The following is a 15,896-nucleotide window of genomic DNA, read 5'->3' as shown; positions in this document are numbered from 1 at the left end:
GCCTAAAGCACCAGAACATAACAAATGTCTATTCACTCCCCCACGGGTGTGAAATGATGACCAGGCTGTGCCTACAGTTAATTTAAGCCAGACTTTAGCAAGTTTCTACAGTCTGTTCCAAGTTTTAAGATTATAGATCCCCAGACAAAAAAAGTGTAAAAGCCACTGCAGCACATCCTTGTAGTCCAGAGTAAAAATGGCTGATCAGCAGGCATCCAGCTGATACAGCAGTCCTGTTCTCCTGCTCGCCACTTCGTACTGGTTCCTCTCCATTAGACTCTTATTATTCAATTTAACATTTAGTCTTGAATTACTTCCTTCTTCTCTCTTTAAGTCTGTGTCCATTTACTCTCTCCCTCCTCTTCCTCCAATCAGCTATTAACAAGCCTTTAGAGAACTCTATCGGGCATCTATCTCTTCCACTCGAGGCTGAAAGTGTAGTCCCAACTTGTAAAGACAAATTGGACTCCCCTTCTCCTCTGAAGGGCCCCTAAAGCTAGTGGGTAGAATGAGAGATAAATATAAGGCCAGTGCAATGATTGAGGGACGGTGATCCAGGATGGAGGGAGAAAAAGAAAAAGTTATCAGGGTAGACTTGGAGCTTGAATGAGTGAGACACGAACAGATGTTGTTTGCTTGGCAGGCCAATTCCAGAAATGTGTGCTGTCAGACTTCTACGCGTGCACTGTTATTCACTTTGCATGAGCTTAGCGATGACGTTTTGACTGTGACATGCATCATTTTAAAGGACTACGAGATGTAATTAATGATTTCATAAAGCGATTTGCTCAAAGCAAGTCCCAATGCAAGGTCTGAAACACGATAAATCACTGTGAGTTTGACACATTCGTAATGGGGTTGCGGTGATATTTGCTCATGCAAGCCCTTTACATTTCTAAAGCGAATTCATCAAAGCAAATGCATCTACGGCTCATACTTGCATGTCTTATATGGAAGGTTCACACTCTGAAAACGATCTAGTGATTAACTTAAAAAATGAAACTACTGAACAATCGAACAGAGCCAGGCAACCTCGATGCTGTGTAGCCATTACTCTCCTTTAACTAAAAACCCCCTTTGAGCTTCCAAATAACATGTCAGCAGCTTTTATTTGTGATGTTGTAATTTTGACTTGTCAGCTGTTTGTTTTGTTATGTAGATTTCCTTTTAATCTGCTTTGGCCTCCATCATGAATGATGCTAATTCTTGCATCCAAAGAACAGGGTGGGATGAGATGGGAGTTGCTGCCACTCTGTGTCCTCGCTGACGCAGATAGTTGCTTCATGTTTTCCTGGCAGTATAATCAAACACATAATTAATTTGATTTATACTACCTCTTCCGATGATAAACAGTGTAATCTACAACTGCACTGAAGCTTGAAGCCTCTTAGGTATACAACAATGTGCACGTGTGTTGCTTTGTTGTTGGAACAAAGTGGGAGCATTAATTTTCCTCTCATCTCATCGCATCCAAATGCGGGTCTGATCCATCCCTGGTGTACATCTATAATTGCTTCACGTAAGACAGCTAATAAGGAGGTTAGTATCGATCCATCAGCTACTGTGGAAATGCAGAAAGTACGCTTGAAGAACCACGCTTGCCTCATCCCTAAAATCAGACGCGTTTCAGATATCATTTACAGATAATCTGAATATGATATATGGATCTAACAACATGGCATCGCCCATTGGTTTGAGGAGAGGACTAACACTTTTTTAGCTAAGGCTTGCAGGCTCGGTTAGCCATAAACTGTAAATGCAATGCACAAAATCAAAATCATCTGTACTAAAGTTGTTATGAAGATAGAAACTACCCATAGAGGCCAAAAACATTTTGTATCTTACTAAAAACACAGTTTTCAAAACGTGCCATTTTAACATCAGAGTCTGTGGGGACTGACTCACTTTGAGACAGCCTCAAGCAGCCATGAGAATAAGTGTAACTTTCGGCATTTCCACACTGGCTTCATATTTCAAACCTCTCTGAAATATGAAGCCTTGAACAGACAAAGATTAAAAAGGTCACCATGAAGACAGATTAAATGGTGCATCATGGTGTGTAAAGGAGTACATCATATAGCCCTCGTTTAAAGTTCATATATTGCAAACTGCTTAAAAGTTAATTAATTAAAAGTTTATTAATATAAATAAAAAATACAATTAAAACTCATTACTAAATGGAGTCAGGTCAGTTTTAATTTCTTTTTAAAGTCCATGTCTAAGTTCTTAAATAAGCTGATTTAATGAATCTGAGAATTGGCATGCTCCCTTAAAATTTAAGAATAGAGCTCAAGCAGCACCAAGTCCACAAAGTCTTGGTTTTAGCATGAAGTCTTTCAAGTCTGCTAGTTTCTATATCTCAATGCAACTGCCTCTAAAGTAGCTGCTGTCCAAACAACTAATTATTTGGGACTTTGGGAAAGTTAAATAGCGTGTACTTTCTGCGCACAGGAAAACTGTGAGTAACCATTTGAAACAATGGCAGATATACTGCCAATATATATGGATATCCATTTTCAATTGGATCAGATTGGCTACTGTGATTGTTAATGTTAGGAAAACAGAGGAAAGCTCACTGGAAACATCTTGGCAGCTGGGTCTCAGGCAGGAGGTTGAGTTGTCTACAAATCAAAGATTTGACTTGTCATGGAGTGCAGTTTGCAGATGTACATACAGGGAGTGCAGAATTATTAGGCAAGTTATATTTTTGAGGAATAATTTTATTATTGAACAACAACCATGTTCTCAATGAACCCAAAAAACTCATTAATATCAAAGCTGAATGTTTTTGGAAGTAGTTTTTAGTTTGTTTTTAGTTTTAGCTATTTTAGGGGGATATCTGTGTGTGCAGGTGACTATTACTGTGCATAATTATAAGGCAACTTAACAAAAAACAAATATATACCCATTTCAATTTTTTTTTTTTACCAGTGAAACCAATATAACATCTCCACATTCACAAATATACATTTCTGACATTCAACAACAAAACAAAAACAAATCAGCGACCAATATAGCCACCTTTCATTGCAAGGACACTCAAAAGCCTGCCATCCATGGATTCTGTCAGTGTTTTGATCTGTTCACCATCAACATTGCGTGCAGCAGCAACCACAGCCTCCCAGACACTGTTCAGAGAGGTGTACTGTTTTCCCTCCTTGTAAATCTCACATTTGATGATGGACCACAGGTTCTCAATGGGGTTCAGATCAGGTGAACAAGGAGGCCATGTCATTAGTTTTTCTTCTTTTATACCCTTTCTTGCCAGCCACGCTGTGGAGTACTTGGACGTGTGTGATGGAGCATTGTCCTGCATGAAAATCATGTTTTCTTGAAGGATGCAGACTTCTTCCTGTACCACTGCTTGAAGGTGTCTTCCAGAAACTGGCAGTAGGACTGGGAGTTGAGCTTGACTCCATCCTCAACCCGAAAAGGCCCCACAAGCTCATCTTTGATGATACCAGCCCAAACCAGTACTCCACCTCCACCTTGCTGGCGTCTGAGTCGGACTGGAGCTCTCTGCCCTTTACCAATCCAGCCACGGGCCCATCCATCTGGCCCATCAAGACTCACTCTCATTTCATCAGTCCATAAAACCTTAGAAAAATCAGTCTTGAGATATTTCTTGGCCCAGTCTTGACGTTTCAGCTTGTGTGTCTTGTTCAGTGGTGGTCGTCTTTCAGCCTTTCTTACCTTGGCCATGTCTCTGAGTATTGCACACCTTGTGCTTTTGGGCACTCCAGTGATGTTGCAGCTCTGAAATATGGCCTAACTGGTGGCAAGTGGCATCTTGGCAGCTGCACGCTTGACTTTTCTCAGTTCATGGGCAGTTATTTTGCGCCTTTGTTTTTCCACACGCTTCTTGCGACCCTGTTGACTATTTTGAATGAAACGCTTGATTGTTCGATGATCACGCTTCAGAAGCTTTGCAATTTTGAGACTGCTGCATCCTTCTGCAAGATATCTCACTATTTTTGACTTTTCTGAGCCTGTCAAGTCCTTCTTTTGACCCATTTTGCCAAAGGAAAGGACGTTGCCTAATAATTATGCACACCTGATATAGGGTGTTGATGTCATTAGACCACACCCCTTCTCATTACAGAGATGCACATCACCTAATATGCTTAATTGGTAGTAGGCTTTCGAGCCTATACAGCTTGGAGTAAGACAACATGCATGAAGAGGATGATGTGGACAAAATACTCATTTGCCTAATAATTCTGCACTCCCTGTACAGACTTCTTAGACCAAGACAACAGGGACACAGGAAGTAAAATGAGGCTCTAAATAGACATGGGAGGTAATCGGGGAGAGTGGAAACAACCTGTTAACAGAGCACAGAAGAAACTAATTAAGATAATAACTGAAAACTACTGACAAGGCACCAGAAATAGAGGACTAACAAAATAAAACAGGAAGTAAAAGCAAGACACCCTAACAAGATGCTAGAGAGAATAAAACTCCCCAAAATAACATTAAAACCGACAGATCGTGACATGATGGTAAACGTAGCTATCAAGTCAGCACAGAAAGGAACACTCAGGGTTTGTGGGTCACTGATTTACTAGTTTGAGGTAAAAATAAGAGGGGAGCAATTTATTGTTACCTGCTGACAATTCCTGACACGACCCAAACCATTAAAACACTTCAGATTTCCCTCTGGGCAAAGCTGGAAGAGGATGCAGTGAACCACGCAAAAGAGACGTAGAGCAGCAAGACAGAAAACTGATAAAAATATAAGCTATTTTGTTTTCATTACTTGTGCCACACATACTATACTATTTACCAAAGACATTAGCATCCCTATAAATACCATTTTAATTTAAATGTACACCAGAATAAAGAGTTTCAAGTATCATGTCCACTTTATCATTGCAAAGTCTTATCAGTTAAACACTAGCAAGCAAGTAACTTGTATTTAATTGGTGTTGCTATTTAGTATATAACAATATAAGAGGCAGTTTGTGTTGTGAGCTAATTAAAAAATTACCTGAACCAATCAGCAACCAGTATCTGAAACACACAGGTATAAAATAAAGCTAGGTAGTACTTAGGCCAAACTGGCAATCAGTCCAGATCATTTTAGGTATGAAAAAGCATTTACTTTGTTTGTCTTTTTATTTTTTATTTTTTGCACATTTATCACACTTATGTTTCAGGTCATCAAACAAATGTTAATACTAGACAAATATACCACAAATAAATTCAAAATGCAGTTTTAAAATTATTATTTATTATTTAAAGTCTATCCAAACCTTTCTAGCCCTGTGTAAAAAATAAAAGTAATTGAACCTAATAACTGGTTGTGCCACCAAGTTTTTGTAATAACTGGGAATGAGTCTTTCAACATCTCTGCCAAGAACATTTAGCTCACTCCTCTTTGCAGCATTTTTTTAATTCATCCACACTGCAGGGTTTTTGAATATGAATAGTCTGTTTAAGGTCACACCAAAGCAAGTCAATACGATTTCATCCCAGACTTTGACTAGACCATTCCAAAACCTTCATTTTGTTTTGTTTTTTAGCCATTTGGGGATGGGTTTACTGGTATGTTTTGGATCATTGTCCTGCTGCATAAACCAAGTGAGCTTGAGCTTCAGGGCACAAACTAATGGCCCAAAAATGTCCTTCAGGATTTTCTGGTAGAGAACAAAATTCATCCATCAGTCAAACAAATCATTCAGGTCCTGAAGCAGCAAAGCGTCCCCAGGTCTGGCTGTAATCCGGCCTGTGTGTGGTTAATGAAATTGAACACTGTTTTCCAAAAAATTGGATTAATCACAGTTAATTCATGATTTAACAAGGGGGACAATTACTTGGGGTAGAAGCAGGTTTGGATAACTTTTTTCCTTTAATAAAGTAATTCATCATTTAAAAAGGGTGTTTTGTATTTACTTGGCTTATCTTGTATAATATTAGAAAAACATTAACATGTAAACTTGTTGGTGTGACAAAAAACAACAACTAAGAAATCAGGAAGGGAGCACTGTAAATTTAAATAAACATCCTAGCTGTGTTTACTGTGACAGGAGCGCTTTGGTTGTACCTGGTGAAAATAAAATGAACATCATGCAGGGAGCAGAGCAGCAGCAGCAGCTTCTGTGATACCCATATTAATGTCCTCGCTGCTGTGCACCCACTGCTCAGGGCAGCTCGTGAGAGGGTGGATAATTTATATCAGATGTCAGGAATGACTCGGGCACACTGAGGTATATCAACATGCTCTTACTATAGGTGTGGATCAGCGGGCGCCTGCTGATAAAAGCATTTGCATGTAACAGATTTTATTACATACATTATGCCGACGTACGATGTATCCACTTTTTACTGTGCTGTATCTTTAACATGTGAAGATGCCAGTCTCAGCTCTGGCAGCCCTGTAACAGTGTGAAATGTATTCTTATGTTCAGCCCTTGTGGAGCAAAACATCGGGAAGGAGAGCATAATTTTAAGAGAATACGTTTTAGTGATCTAACTGCTCTCGCTTACAGCACTGAAACTGGAAATCCATTATCATTCAGAGTGTGAGATTTTACATTCAGACACCCTCGTTCTTCTTTCTGTGTCACTGCCTCGTGTATGCACACACACACTGTGAAGTTTACACCACTTAGGTATTGGCTGCTTGAGCTGAATCACACTCACAAGTGCACAGATGGGTAACAAAGGAGGGAACCAGCCGTGGACAACACAGACTGCATAAATCAATGAATCCTCTGCCGGAAGACACAACCGCTGCCTCTCTGCTTCCCTCTCTTTTAATACCAAATCCTGTCTCGTTGTTTAAACTGGTCAGAGTCATTATTCATCATATCTCACAGCCACTAAAGTGGATTGAGAGGATTCCTTTCAGAATGAGATTACCCCTGTTCTTCCTCAATCTGTTTTCCTATCCATCTTTGTTTTCCTCATTGTGAGGTGTTTACTGCAGCTGTCCTAGTTTTTGCTGTCAATTTAGGACAAAGAGGGATACTCTACGTACACTGCGAGGTGCAACGCTGTATAATTTAATCACAGTTCCCTATATTCCTTTTCCAGTTCACTCACTCTCAGTGTCGAGTCCTCGAGCTCCGTGCATGGCAGAGCACAGAATACACATCGAATTAAATCCCTCAAAAGAAACTCAGCAAGCGCCACTGGTGTTGCTCTGCTTTATTAAACATTAACAGTTTTTCTCCATGTGGTGATATCAGCATGTCGAGGGAACGAATCCTACTGTTTGACCACTGTCAACTTTCCAAAACCCTGACTTTGTTTTATTTTAGCCAGGAATACATTTTCAAGCTGTGAACTGCAAACTGGCCTCTCGGTGTGATGCCACTACATTATCACCTGCAGCTCATACTCCCACCAGCGTGCCCTTGAGTCCAGCTCCTGAGCTGTCACTTTTTTGCTGACCCTGTGTTCTGACTACTCTACATGCAGGCAGACATTTGAAAAACAAAAAGGTTAAATTAGGCTTTAACAGAACAAATGATCGCGAATGGACAGGGAAACAATAATTAACTTTATCTGCTACAGTCCAAAATGAAACTAGATGAATGTAAATATGGAAAAGAGCAATAGCGATCTTTTATTTGATATTGCTGTTAGTGATTCTTTACATTCTACAGTTTTAAAAATATGTAGCCTATAAACGAACTAATTTTAAAAAATATATATATTTCCACAGTTAAAATGTATCCATTTGGCATGAATTAGATTCATTTACACAAATACAGGTAAGAGTGAAAGTGGCGACTTAGCTTCAGGTACTCAAAGTAGGTCTATGTATACTAATCAGTTTGTTTTTCTGCACTTTGCATTGTTGGTTAGTAGAAACAATTTGAAAAGGTGAATAGCTTTTCATTTTGTAATTCTGTAATAATAAATGCAATACAAACAATGCTACAAAAACTTTGCATGTCAATAATAAAGTGTTACTCTAATGAAATGCAAAGTATTAGATGCTCAGAAATTACTGCAGAGTCGTGTATTATATTACAGCATTACATCATTACAATATATTATTTACATCCTCTTAGTAATATTGATAAGCTGATTTATACTTAATATTCGGCTTCACCTTTATTATAAAGCTTATACAGATGTTTTTTGTGTAATAATCACTCAAAAACAGCAACCTTTATTATCACACATTCTTTTTGAGTCACAAGTCACTGTATTCTATTTTAAACCATTCTGCTCCGCTCTAATAACCCTGTTCCACCAGTGCCAGCACTCAATCTAGAGCCGATTTCATGCATTTCCACTCAAAAAAGACTGGTAGCTGTGATGAAAAGCTTGTAACATCAAGGCGACACCAAACTGCCAGACCCAACCACTCACGGTTGCTCTGGGAAAGACTACCATAAGAAATTTACCAATGATTGGCACATGCACCACATAGTAACACTACATAACAACTGGTATTAAAAACTAGCAAAAATGTGGGTTGTTTGTCAAAAGGCAGAAAAGCAAAACTGGCTTTGCAGCATTAGTGGATAGAAGGTGCAACAATCAGCCTAAAATAAAACAGTCAAACAAAAAAAGGAAGAAATTTCTTATCTTGCCCAAAATAAAATGAATCAATAAATGTGTCATTAATGTTAATCTTTTCCTTCCATCAACCTTTTCATGAGAGAATAGAGATAAAGCTCTGCACTCGTTTTAAATGTTTACAGTTTTGTTGTTGTTGTTGTTTTTACCAGCAAATGTGCTACTTTTAAATTCCACTACACCACTTTTCAGGATACACTGTATGTCATATGAGCTTTTATCATGTTATTTTAGTCAAAGGAACTTGCAAAGAAAAGCGTCTGGACTTCTTTAAGTTACTTGAAGACGTTTCACCTCTCATCCGAGAAGTTTCTTCAGTTCAAAGGTCAAATGGTAGAGAGTCCCAGATATAAACCCAGTGGGAGTATCCCCCCCACAGAGGGGCAAAAGGACCCCCTGATGATCCTCTAATTGCCTGAGCCAAGGTGTGAAACTGGGTGTGGGTCCCAATCAGCCAGGGTTTCGGGTGAGCTCATTGTGAAACCTGGCCCCACCTTATCATGCGAATTCCTGAGATCAGATGGCCCAGGATGTGAGTGGGCGTTAAGGCGTCTGGGAAGGGATCTCAAAACTGGATTATAGATGGCAGAGAGTTGGTGTCGTAAACCACCGCCTGTGTTCAAAGATGGTCGCTCACAGTGGCCATAGATGGCTTCCTTCACTCCTCTTTCAAACCATCTGTCCTCTCTGTCCAAAATGTGAACATTGGCATCCTCGAAAGAGTGTCCTTTGACCTTAAGATGCGGATGGACTGCTGAGTCTTGTCCTGTGGCGGTGGCTCTTCTATGTTGTGCCATGCGCTTGTGAAGTGGCTGTTTGGTCTCTCCAATGTAGAGGTCTGGGCATTCCTCGCTGCACTGTACAGTATACACCACATTGTTAAGTCTGTGTTTTGGCGTTTTGTCTTTCGGGTGAACCAGTTTTTGTCTGAGCGTGTTGCTGGGTCTGAAATGCACCGGGATGTCATGCTTGGAGAAAACCCTCCTGAGTTTTTCTGATACACCGGCTACATAGGGGATGACAATGTTGTTGCGTCTGTCCTTCTTATCCTCCCTCGCTGGTGTCTGATCGGACACAGTTGAAGATCAGACACACCCAGTTTCACACCTTGGATCAGGCGATTAGAGGATCATCAGGGGGTCCTTTTGCCCCTCTGTGGGGGGATACTCCCACTAGGTTTATATCTGGGACTCTCCACCATTTGACCTTTGAACTGAAGAAGCTTCTCGGATGAGAGGTGAAACGTCTTCAAGTAACTTAAAGAAGTCCAGACGCTTTTCTTTGCAAGCTCCTTTGACTACGATGACCTGGATGACTGAGAACCTTCACAGACATCATGTTATTTTACACTTTTCTGTTTCCACTGTGAATGGAGGCACTCATAAAAATAACATTATTGGCATTGGTGCCTTAGAGAGTAGAGGAATTGTTTCTCAGCTGCAGTGTCAGCAGTTTGAGCCCTGGTCCTGGCCTCTGTGGTTATTGACTTCTTGTAATTTCCGGCATTTAATCACCCCCCTGGATAAACCACCAAAGTAATCAACAGTATATTTACCTTACAAATTCTTACTTTAATCCATTTTCTCACTTAAGTGCATAAAGGTCGTGTGCAGAAGTGGTTCTGCTAGCTTCCTGGACAGCATTTTTTTCATAGACTTAATCAACCTAGGTGCAGCCGAATTGATAGCTAAGCTGTTTACCCTCGAGGAAAATAGCCGCTCCCCCTCTTTGTATTTCCCTCTTTTGAAATCCAATTGTCATAAATCGATGTCTGCCTTTAAAGAAACGCAGAGAGAAAGTAGTGGAGCTTGGTAATGGCTTGGTTCTGAGTGGCTGCAGATCTAGGCCTGGCTTCCACAGCTAATTCAGTCTGTTTACTCCAGTGCTAATGCCTTTATTATTTTTGTCAGGATATCTGAAAATGACAACTGCTGAGTCACTGGATGATATATACAAAAGAAAAACACAATCACAGAGTACATTTTCCCCATCATTCAACTTTGTGCTAAGGGTTTACAAGAAAAGGAAATAACCTGGTGCCACTCAATCAGATCATTTAAAGGATGAATTGCCTCTGTACATGACATCATTATATTCTGTTTGCTGTAGCTATAGTATGCAGTCTAACCCCAGACTGCTGATCTTTACATTAAATGCACCATGTGACCACACAGGGAGTAGTGTATAATAGAAACCACTGACAATACAGCAAAAAATGTCATTTTTCCCTGACTAGCTGTAATTGAATCTACATATCTGACAACTCTGCATATCAGCCTTCAATTATTCTCAACCCCTGCCAGAGGCAACCTGTACACAATTTAATGAAGCTTAATAGAATCTAAGGGGCCTGTGTAGTTTCAAAATCTTTCTCTCATTAAGCTAACGATCCAGAGAGAGGAAGAAGGCTGAAGTAAGCTAATTTGTCACAGAGAAGGAGTATAACCTTATTTCACTACCACAAGATCTCCCATTGATGTGTACCCATAATTGCTTTGTGAAAGAGCATAAGCCCCGCATTAATTTCACATCCATTTTCCCATTAACAGGGTTCTGTGACCATCCAAATGATGCTTTTGTGACTTTGTGCGTCTGTTATCAAGCAGTTCCTACATAAATATGTATGTTTTTCTTTCCATTTCACAGAGTCGTGCTCGTGGAGAACATCCCAGAAGACATTTCCTTCTTAAACAACAGCACGTCCCACCTCCCCCTCTCCATAGGGCTGTACAACCTACTGAACCAAGCTATCCGGGTCGTAGAGATAGTTTCCCCGCAGTGGCTCCTTAACTCCTCTGATAATGAATCCAGTTTCCAGCCTGCTGCCCGACAGGTAAAAATAGAGCAAATCAACAGGGACTTAATTCTGCAAGAGTAGTATTTACATTTTATGCCTTTGACGTTTTCTCTCTCTCTCTCTCTTTCTCTGTGTTAGTCTGTATAAACTGGTGAAAGACAAAGTTGGTTCCTTAAATACATTAAAGGTTCAATAAAATCAAGATCCTGATTTTAAACCTCATAAGTAAAAGGACATTTACACAGAGAAAAATGCTACTGTAAATTATATGTTATCCAAATGTGATAACATCAGATTTTATGCTTATAAGAGTTGATCAGCGAGCTTGTTTTTACTACTTTACATGTACTCAGTCCGTTTTACATTTTTAAATTTAAGCAGATGGCTGTGTTTATAATCTTGTGGGTTATTGAATAATTTGACTGTTCGGCTTTTTTAAACACTTGCATTGCTAAATACATTTACTGGATACATTTTCTTTAAAAAGAAATTCTTTCAGAAAACAAGATGATTACAAAGAAATGTTTTTTAATATTTTTCTGTGCTTTTTGTAAAACAGAATTTGATATTCAAGTATAACAACAATAATTATATTTTAGCATTAAACATATCATTTTGATTAAAGAGATTGTGCTTACTGATAGATTAACAAAATGTCCTAAACATAACATGTAAAGGGTGTCAACCAAAAAACTTCTGTTTTGTAGGGGTGATGATAGAATATATCTTTATTATTAAACATTGCATTTGTTCTTTGTGCAACATTTATTTAAATTTATGGGCTTTAATCTATGTTTGTGCGTCTTTCAGAAATGTTACTGATGTTATTTTGCTTTTTATCCAACTCCCATTACTCCTAGACTCACTCTGTGTTTATGCAGTTGGTGCTAATCAGCTGCTCTGATGCTCTGTTCTGTGAATCATCCTGTTGAACTGGAAGTGTAGCTTTATGCAATATCCATCCATCCATGTTCCTAACCACTTTTAGGAGGCTAGAACTTGTCCCCACTGACACTGGGTGAGAGATGGGAGTACCAGTCCATCACAGGGCTGACACACACAGGCAAACACATCTTATTTAGAATCACCACTTAACCTAGCATCAGCCATGTGTTTGGACTGTTACAGAAAGTGTGTTTGATAAACATTTACAAGTAAAGCAGTAAATTAAATCATGAAAAAGTACAATATTTCCTGCTGATAATTACACATTCATATTGGACTGGATGAATGTTATTGACCATCGTGTGTGTGTGTGTGTGTGTGTGTGTGTGTGTGTGTGTGTGTGTGTGTGTGTGTGTACAGCCTGGCAAAACACATGGTTCATAAAAAATTGAATATGTCAGAATTAATGAAACCCTGAGGCTGATGGTCAGAAACGAATTGCACCTTTCTTTCCCCTCAGGCCAGAGAGGAGCTAATGCTCTTTCAGTCTGCACCAACCTAAAAATTTTACAACATGTTCAATTAAAAATTGAACATGCTGTATATGAAATTTAAAATGTAATGTTCTGTAAAAGGGAAAGCTTCACTGCATGCAGGTGGAAGTGCTCTGCTTTCTTCTTCAAATGGTGAACATCTGTGTGGCTACAACAGGCATAAAGCTAATAATCCTGGAGACACAGTGTGGGTATTTACAAACCATCACTGAAAAGAATATCTGTCAGTCCTGCAAACAGAGTGGGAACCAATAGCTTATAGATTTTGAGCTAGAAAGCATTCTGTACCTGGATCCTTGGTTTGTCTCCCGTCTGTCTGGTCCGTTTGATTATATTAGTACATATTTCCTGTCTATCTACAATGCACTAAATCCCAGAAATAAAGTTAAGTCAAAAGAAATAGATTTTTAAGAGCCATCCATTAATTTTCTTCCCCTTATCCAATTCAAGGTTGCGGTTGGGGGGTTGCATTTGGACCAGTCTGTTGTAGGGGTGACATAGATAACCATTTTTAAAAACAATCTTTAAAATTGAAAATAGGAAAATATTGCATTTATCTACCTTTTTCCACTACACTCTTGGCAAACATCTTTAAATCTCTGTGTCAGTATAGTGGTACGAGGTCACTTACACATTACAAGAGCTACTCGGCAAACAGAGCCCATGTCACGAAGCTCCCAGTGCACAGTTTTTGTGCTGATGTTAATGCCAAAGTAGGTTAAGAACTCTGCAGTTATTGAGTCAGCAGAGCACTGGTGACTTTTAAACCCTACGCACCACCGATTTAACTTTACTTAGTGCCCCATTTTATGGCTCTGCTGTGTTGTTCCTAAATACTTCCACTTTGCAATAATTTCACTTACAGTTGATTGCAAATTATATGGCAGAGAAGAAATTTCACAGACTGATTTGCTGCAATCGTAGCACCCTATTATCAGTATCATACTTGAATTCAGTGAGCTCTTTAGGATAAACCCATTTTTAAGAATGTTTCTACGGCATACTGTGTTTCTGAGAAGACCTGAATTCAAAGATTGAGAGGTGTGGCCCAATAATTTTGTCCATATAGTGTGATATGGAACATACATTTTCTAGTAAAAATGTGAACTTCCCAAACTCAAACTGATAAAGACACCATTGAACAGACTGAAAATAATCCTCTGGAGCCATAGAAGGTGTTATAATGTTGTTTTTAAAGCCTGGGCAGTACTCGATGTAATGCATTAACAGGGCTTAAAGTGTAAAATCAAATATGTCTCATTTAAATTGTAAAACACAGTTTTAATACATCGTGAAATAACAACTTCCCTAGTGTACATCAGGATCTGGGTGTAGAAATGGAGCCAAATTGACCAAATTTGCATCTCAACTGTAGCTTTTAGCTCTTATTTAAAATGCTCCTGTCTTCATTTGTGTCCTGTAATGTGTGTTCAGTGATCACTAAAGAGAAACTAATGAAGGATGAGTAATTTTCCTTGTATCACCAAAGGTACTTAATGAAAGGAGTCCCTCACAGTATCTTATACGGTACTCTGGGTGGATTTCAGGTCGGTTTTATGAAGGAAAACTTAATGAAACTGGAAATTAATCTTCATATCAAGTGAAATATATTGTTAGTTTGCTCGTTTCTAAATGACATGAGATGAATGCATGTAAATTATGTCAAACAGGTTGCTTTTTATTTTGTGTTACAGCAATAACATGCATCGTTTGTGGGTTTGTAAAATTTGTGCTTCGAAATATGCACAGAAGGTTACATGTTTTTGGATAGTTACAGTGATCAGAGGTAGTCATCACTGGAAAACCATAAGAGGCATATGAATATTTTTCTAAATAAGACCCCAAAAGAAAAATAGAGATTACAGTAGCTGCCTGCAGACGAGTGCTTTGAAAAAAATGAATGGGACACAAATAGCACATTTATCACTTATGATAGTACTTGAATGTAAAAAATGTAAGCACTTAGTCTGAACTCTGTGTATCTGATTATACTGCATGGATTTCATGTAACAGTCTTGCTTTGCTGGTTTGTTTCCTCTAGGGCAGGGCTCTGCTGTCCAGCCTGCAGGGACTGAAAGCAAGAGGAATTCAGCTGAAAATCTCAACTGGAATAGCTAACTCAACTGAGCTCACTAAACTCAGTAATCACACCTAGCTCTTACTTTCATTGCTTTATATGTTATGACATAACACATAAGATGTTATGTTGTGTTTAGATCTGACTGTTCAGCCCTTTGCTCCCCCTGGTCACGTTTTCAGTCTTTCAGTCTCTCACCATCTTTCCTATCCCCTGTCTCTATTGGTATGGCTTCTGGCAGATTTGTCTTTATCCTCCTCCATGTCTCACATGTAACTCCCTTTTCTCTCCATCTCCAGATGCTGAGGTTCACTATATTAACATGGCAGCTCTGACCAAAGGCAACCTTCACTCCTCCTTCTGGGTGGTCGACAGGAAACATTTCTACATCGGCAGTGCCAGCATGGACTGGAGATCTCTGGCCACCGTACTGCCACCATACTTTACAATACCCACAGAAATACTTACAGAGACTTTGGAGAAAAATCAACCAAATTTTACTTCTGTGATTTCTGAGGCAGGATAGTAACACAAATTATCGAAATTTGGTATTGTTAATGTAAAGTTCTCGTAATGATCTATTGGATCGAACTTTACATTTCGCAAGGTATGAGCCAGTATAGCTTAAAAACAGCATTATTGATGAAACAAGAATATTCAGATTTAATGTATTTGTAGAGTGCTGTGCAAATATTATAGGCACCAAGAGGGAAGCTAGAATGTTTTTTAATGAATACACAAATAGTTTTATTCGTCTAACTTTACACAAATTCATTCTGTTCAATTTTATTTATATTGCATCGACTCACGCCACCAGTTGTCTCAATGCAGGAATTAGAAAGAAATACTGAATCATACCAACATTTAGTGTGAAAACTCTTAAGTTCTTTTAGAACTTAAACACCTAAAACATTTTGAAAGTGCTGTATATACACTCACCAGGCACTTCATTATGTACACTTTCTTAACTGTTTGTTACTGCAAATATCTAATCAGCCAATCACATGGCAGCTACCCAGTGCATTTAGGCATGTAGATAAGATCA

General features: G+C 39.0%; 1 protein-coding gene across 2 annotated transcripts in view; it reads left to right on the top strand.

Annotated features, from left to right (window-relative positions):
* LOC120736768 (inactive phospholipase D5-like) overlaps positions 1–15,896 on the top strand; it is a 75,757-nt gene that overhangs the window by 54,568 nt on the left and 5,293 nt on the right. For both annotated transcript variants that reach the window (XM_040037044.1, XM_040037045.1), the window contains 3 exons: positions 11,185–11,371; positions 14,816–14,915; positions 15,151–15,278. In XM_040037044.1, coding sequence (XP_039892978.1) covers positions 11,185–11,371; positions 14,816–14,915; positions 15,151–15,278 — 415 coding nt within the window. The remainder of the gene's footprint in view (positions 1–11,184; positions 11,372–14,815; positions 14,916–15,150; positions 15,279–15,896) is intronic.

The sequence above is a fragment of the Simochromis diagramma genome, unplaced genomic scaffold (assembly GCF_900408965.1).
Source record: "Simochromis diagramma unplaced genomic scaffold, fSimDia1.1 OVJJ01000330.1, whole genome shotgun sequence".
Lineage (NCBI taxonomy): Eukaryota > Metazoa > Chordata > Actinopteri > Cichliformes > Cichlidae > Simochromis > Simochromis diagramma.
The sequence above is the reverse complement of the archived record's forward strand: the minus strand, read 5'-3'. Positions and strand labels throughout refer to the sequence as shown.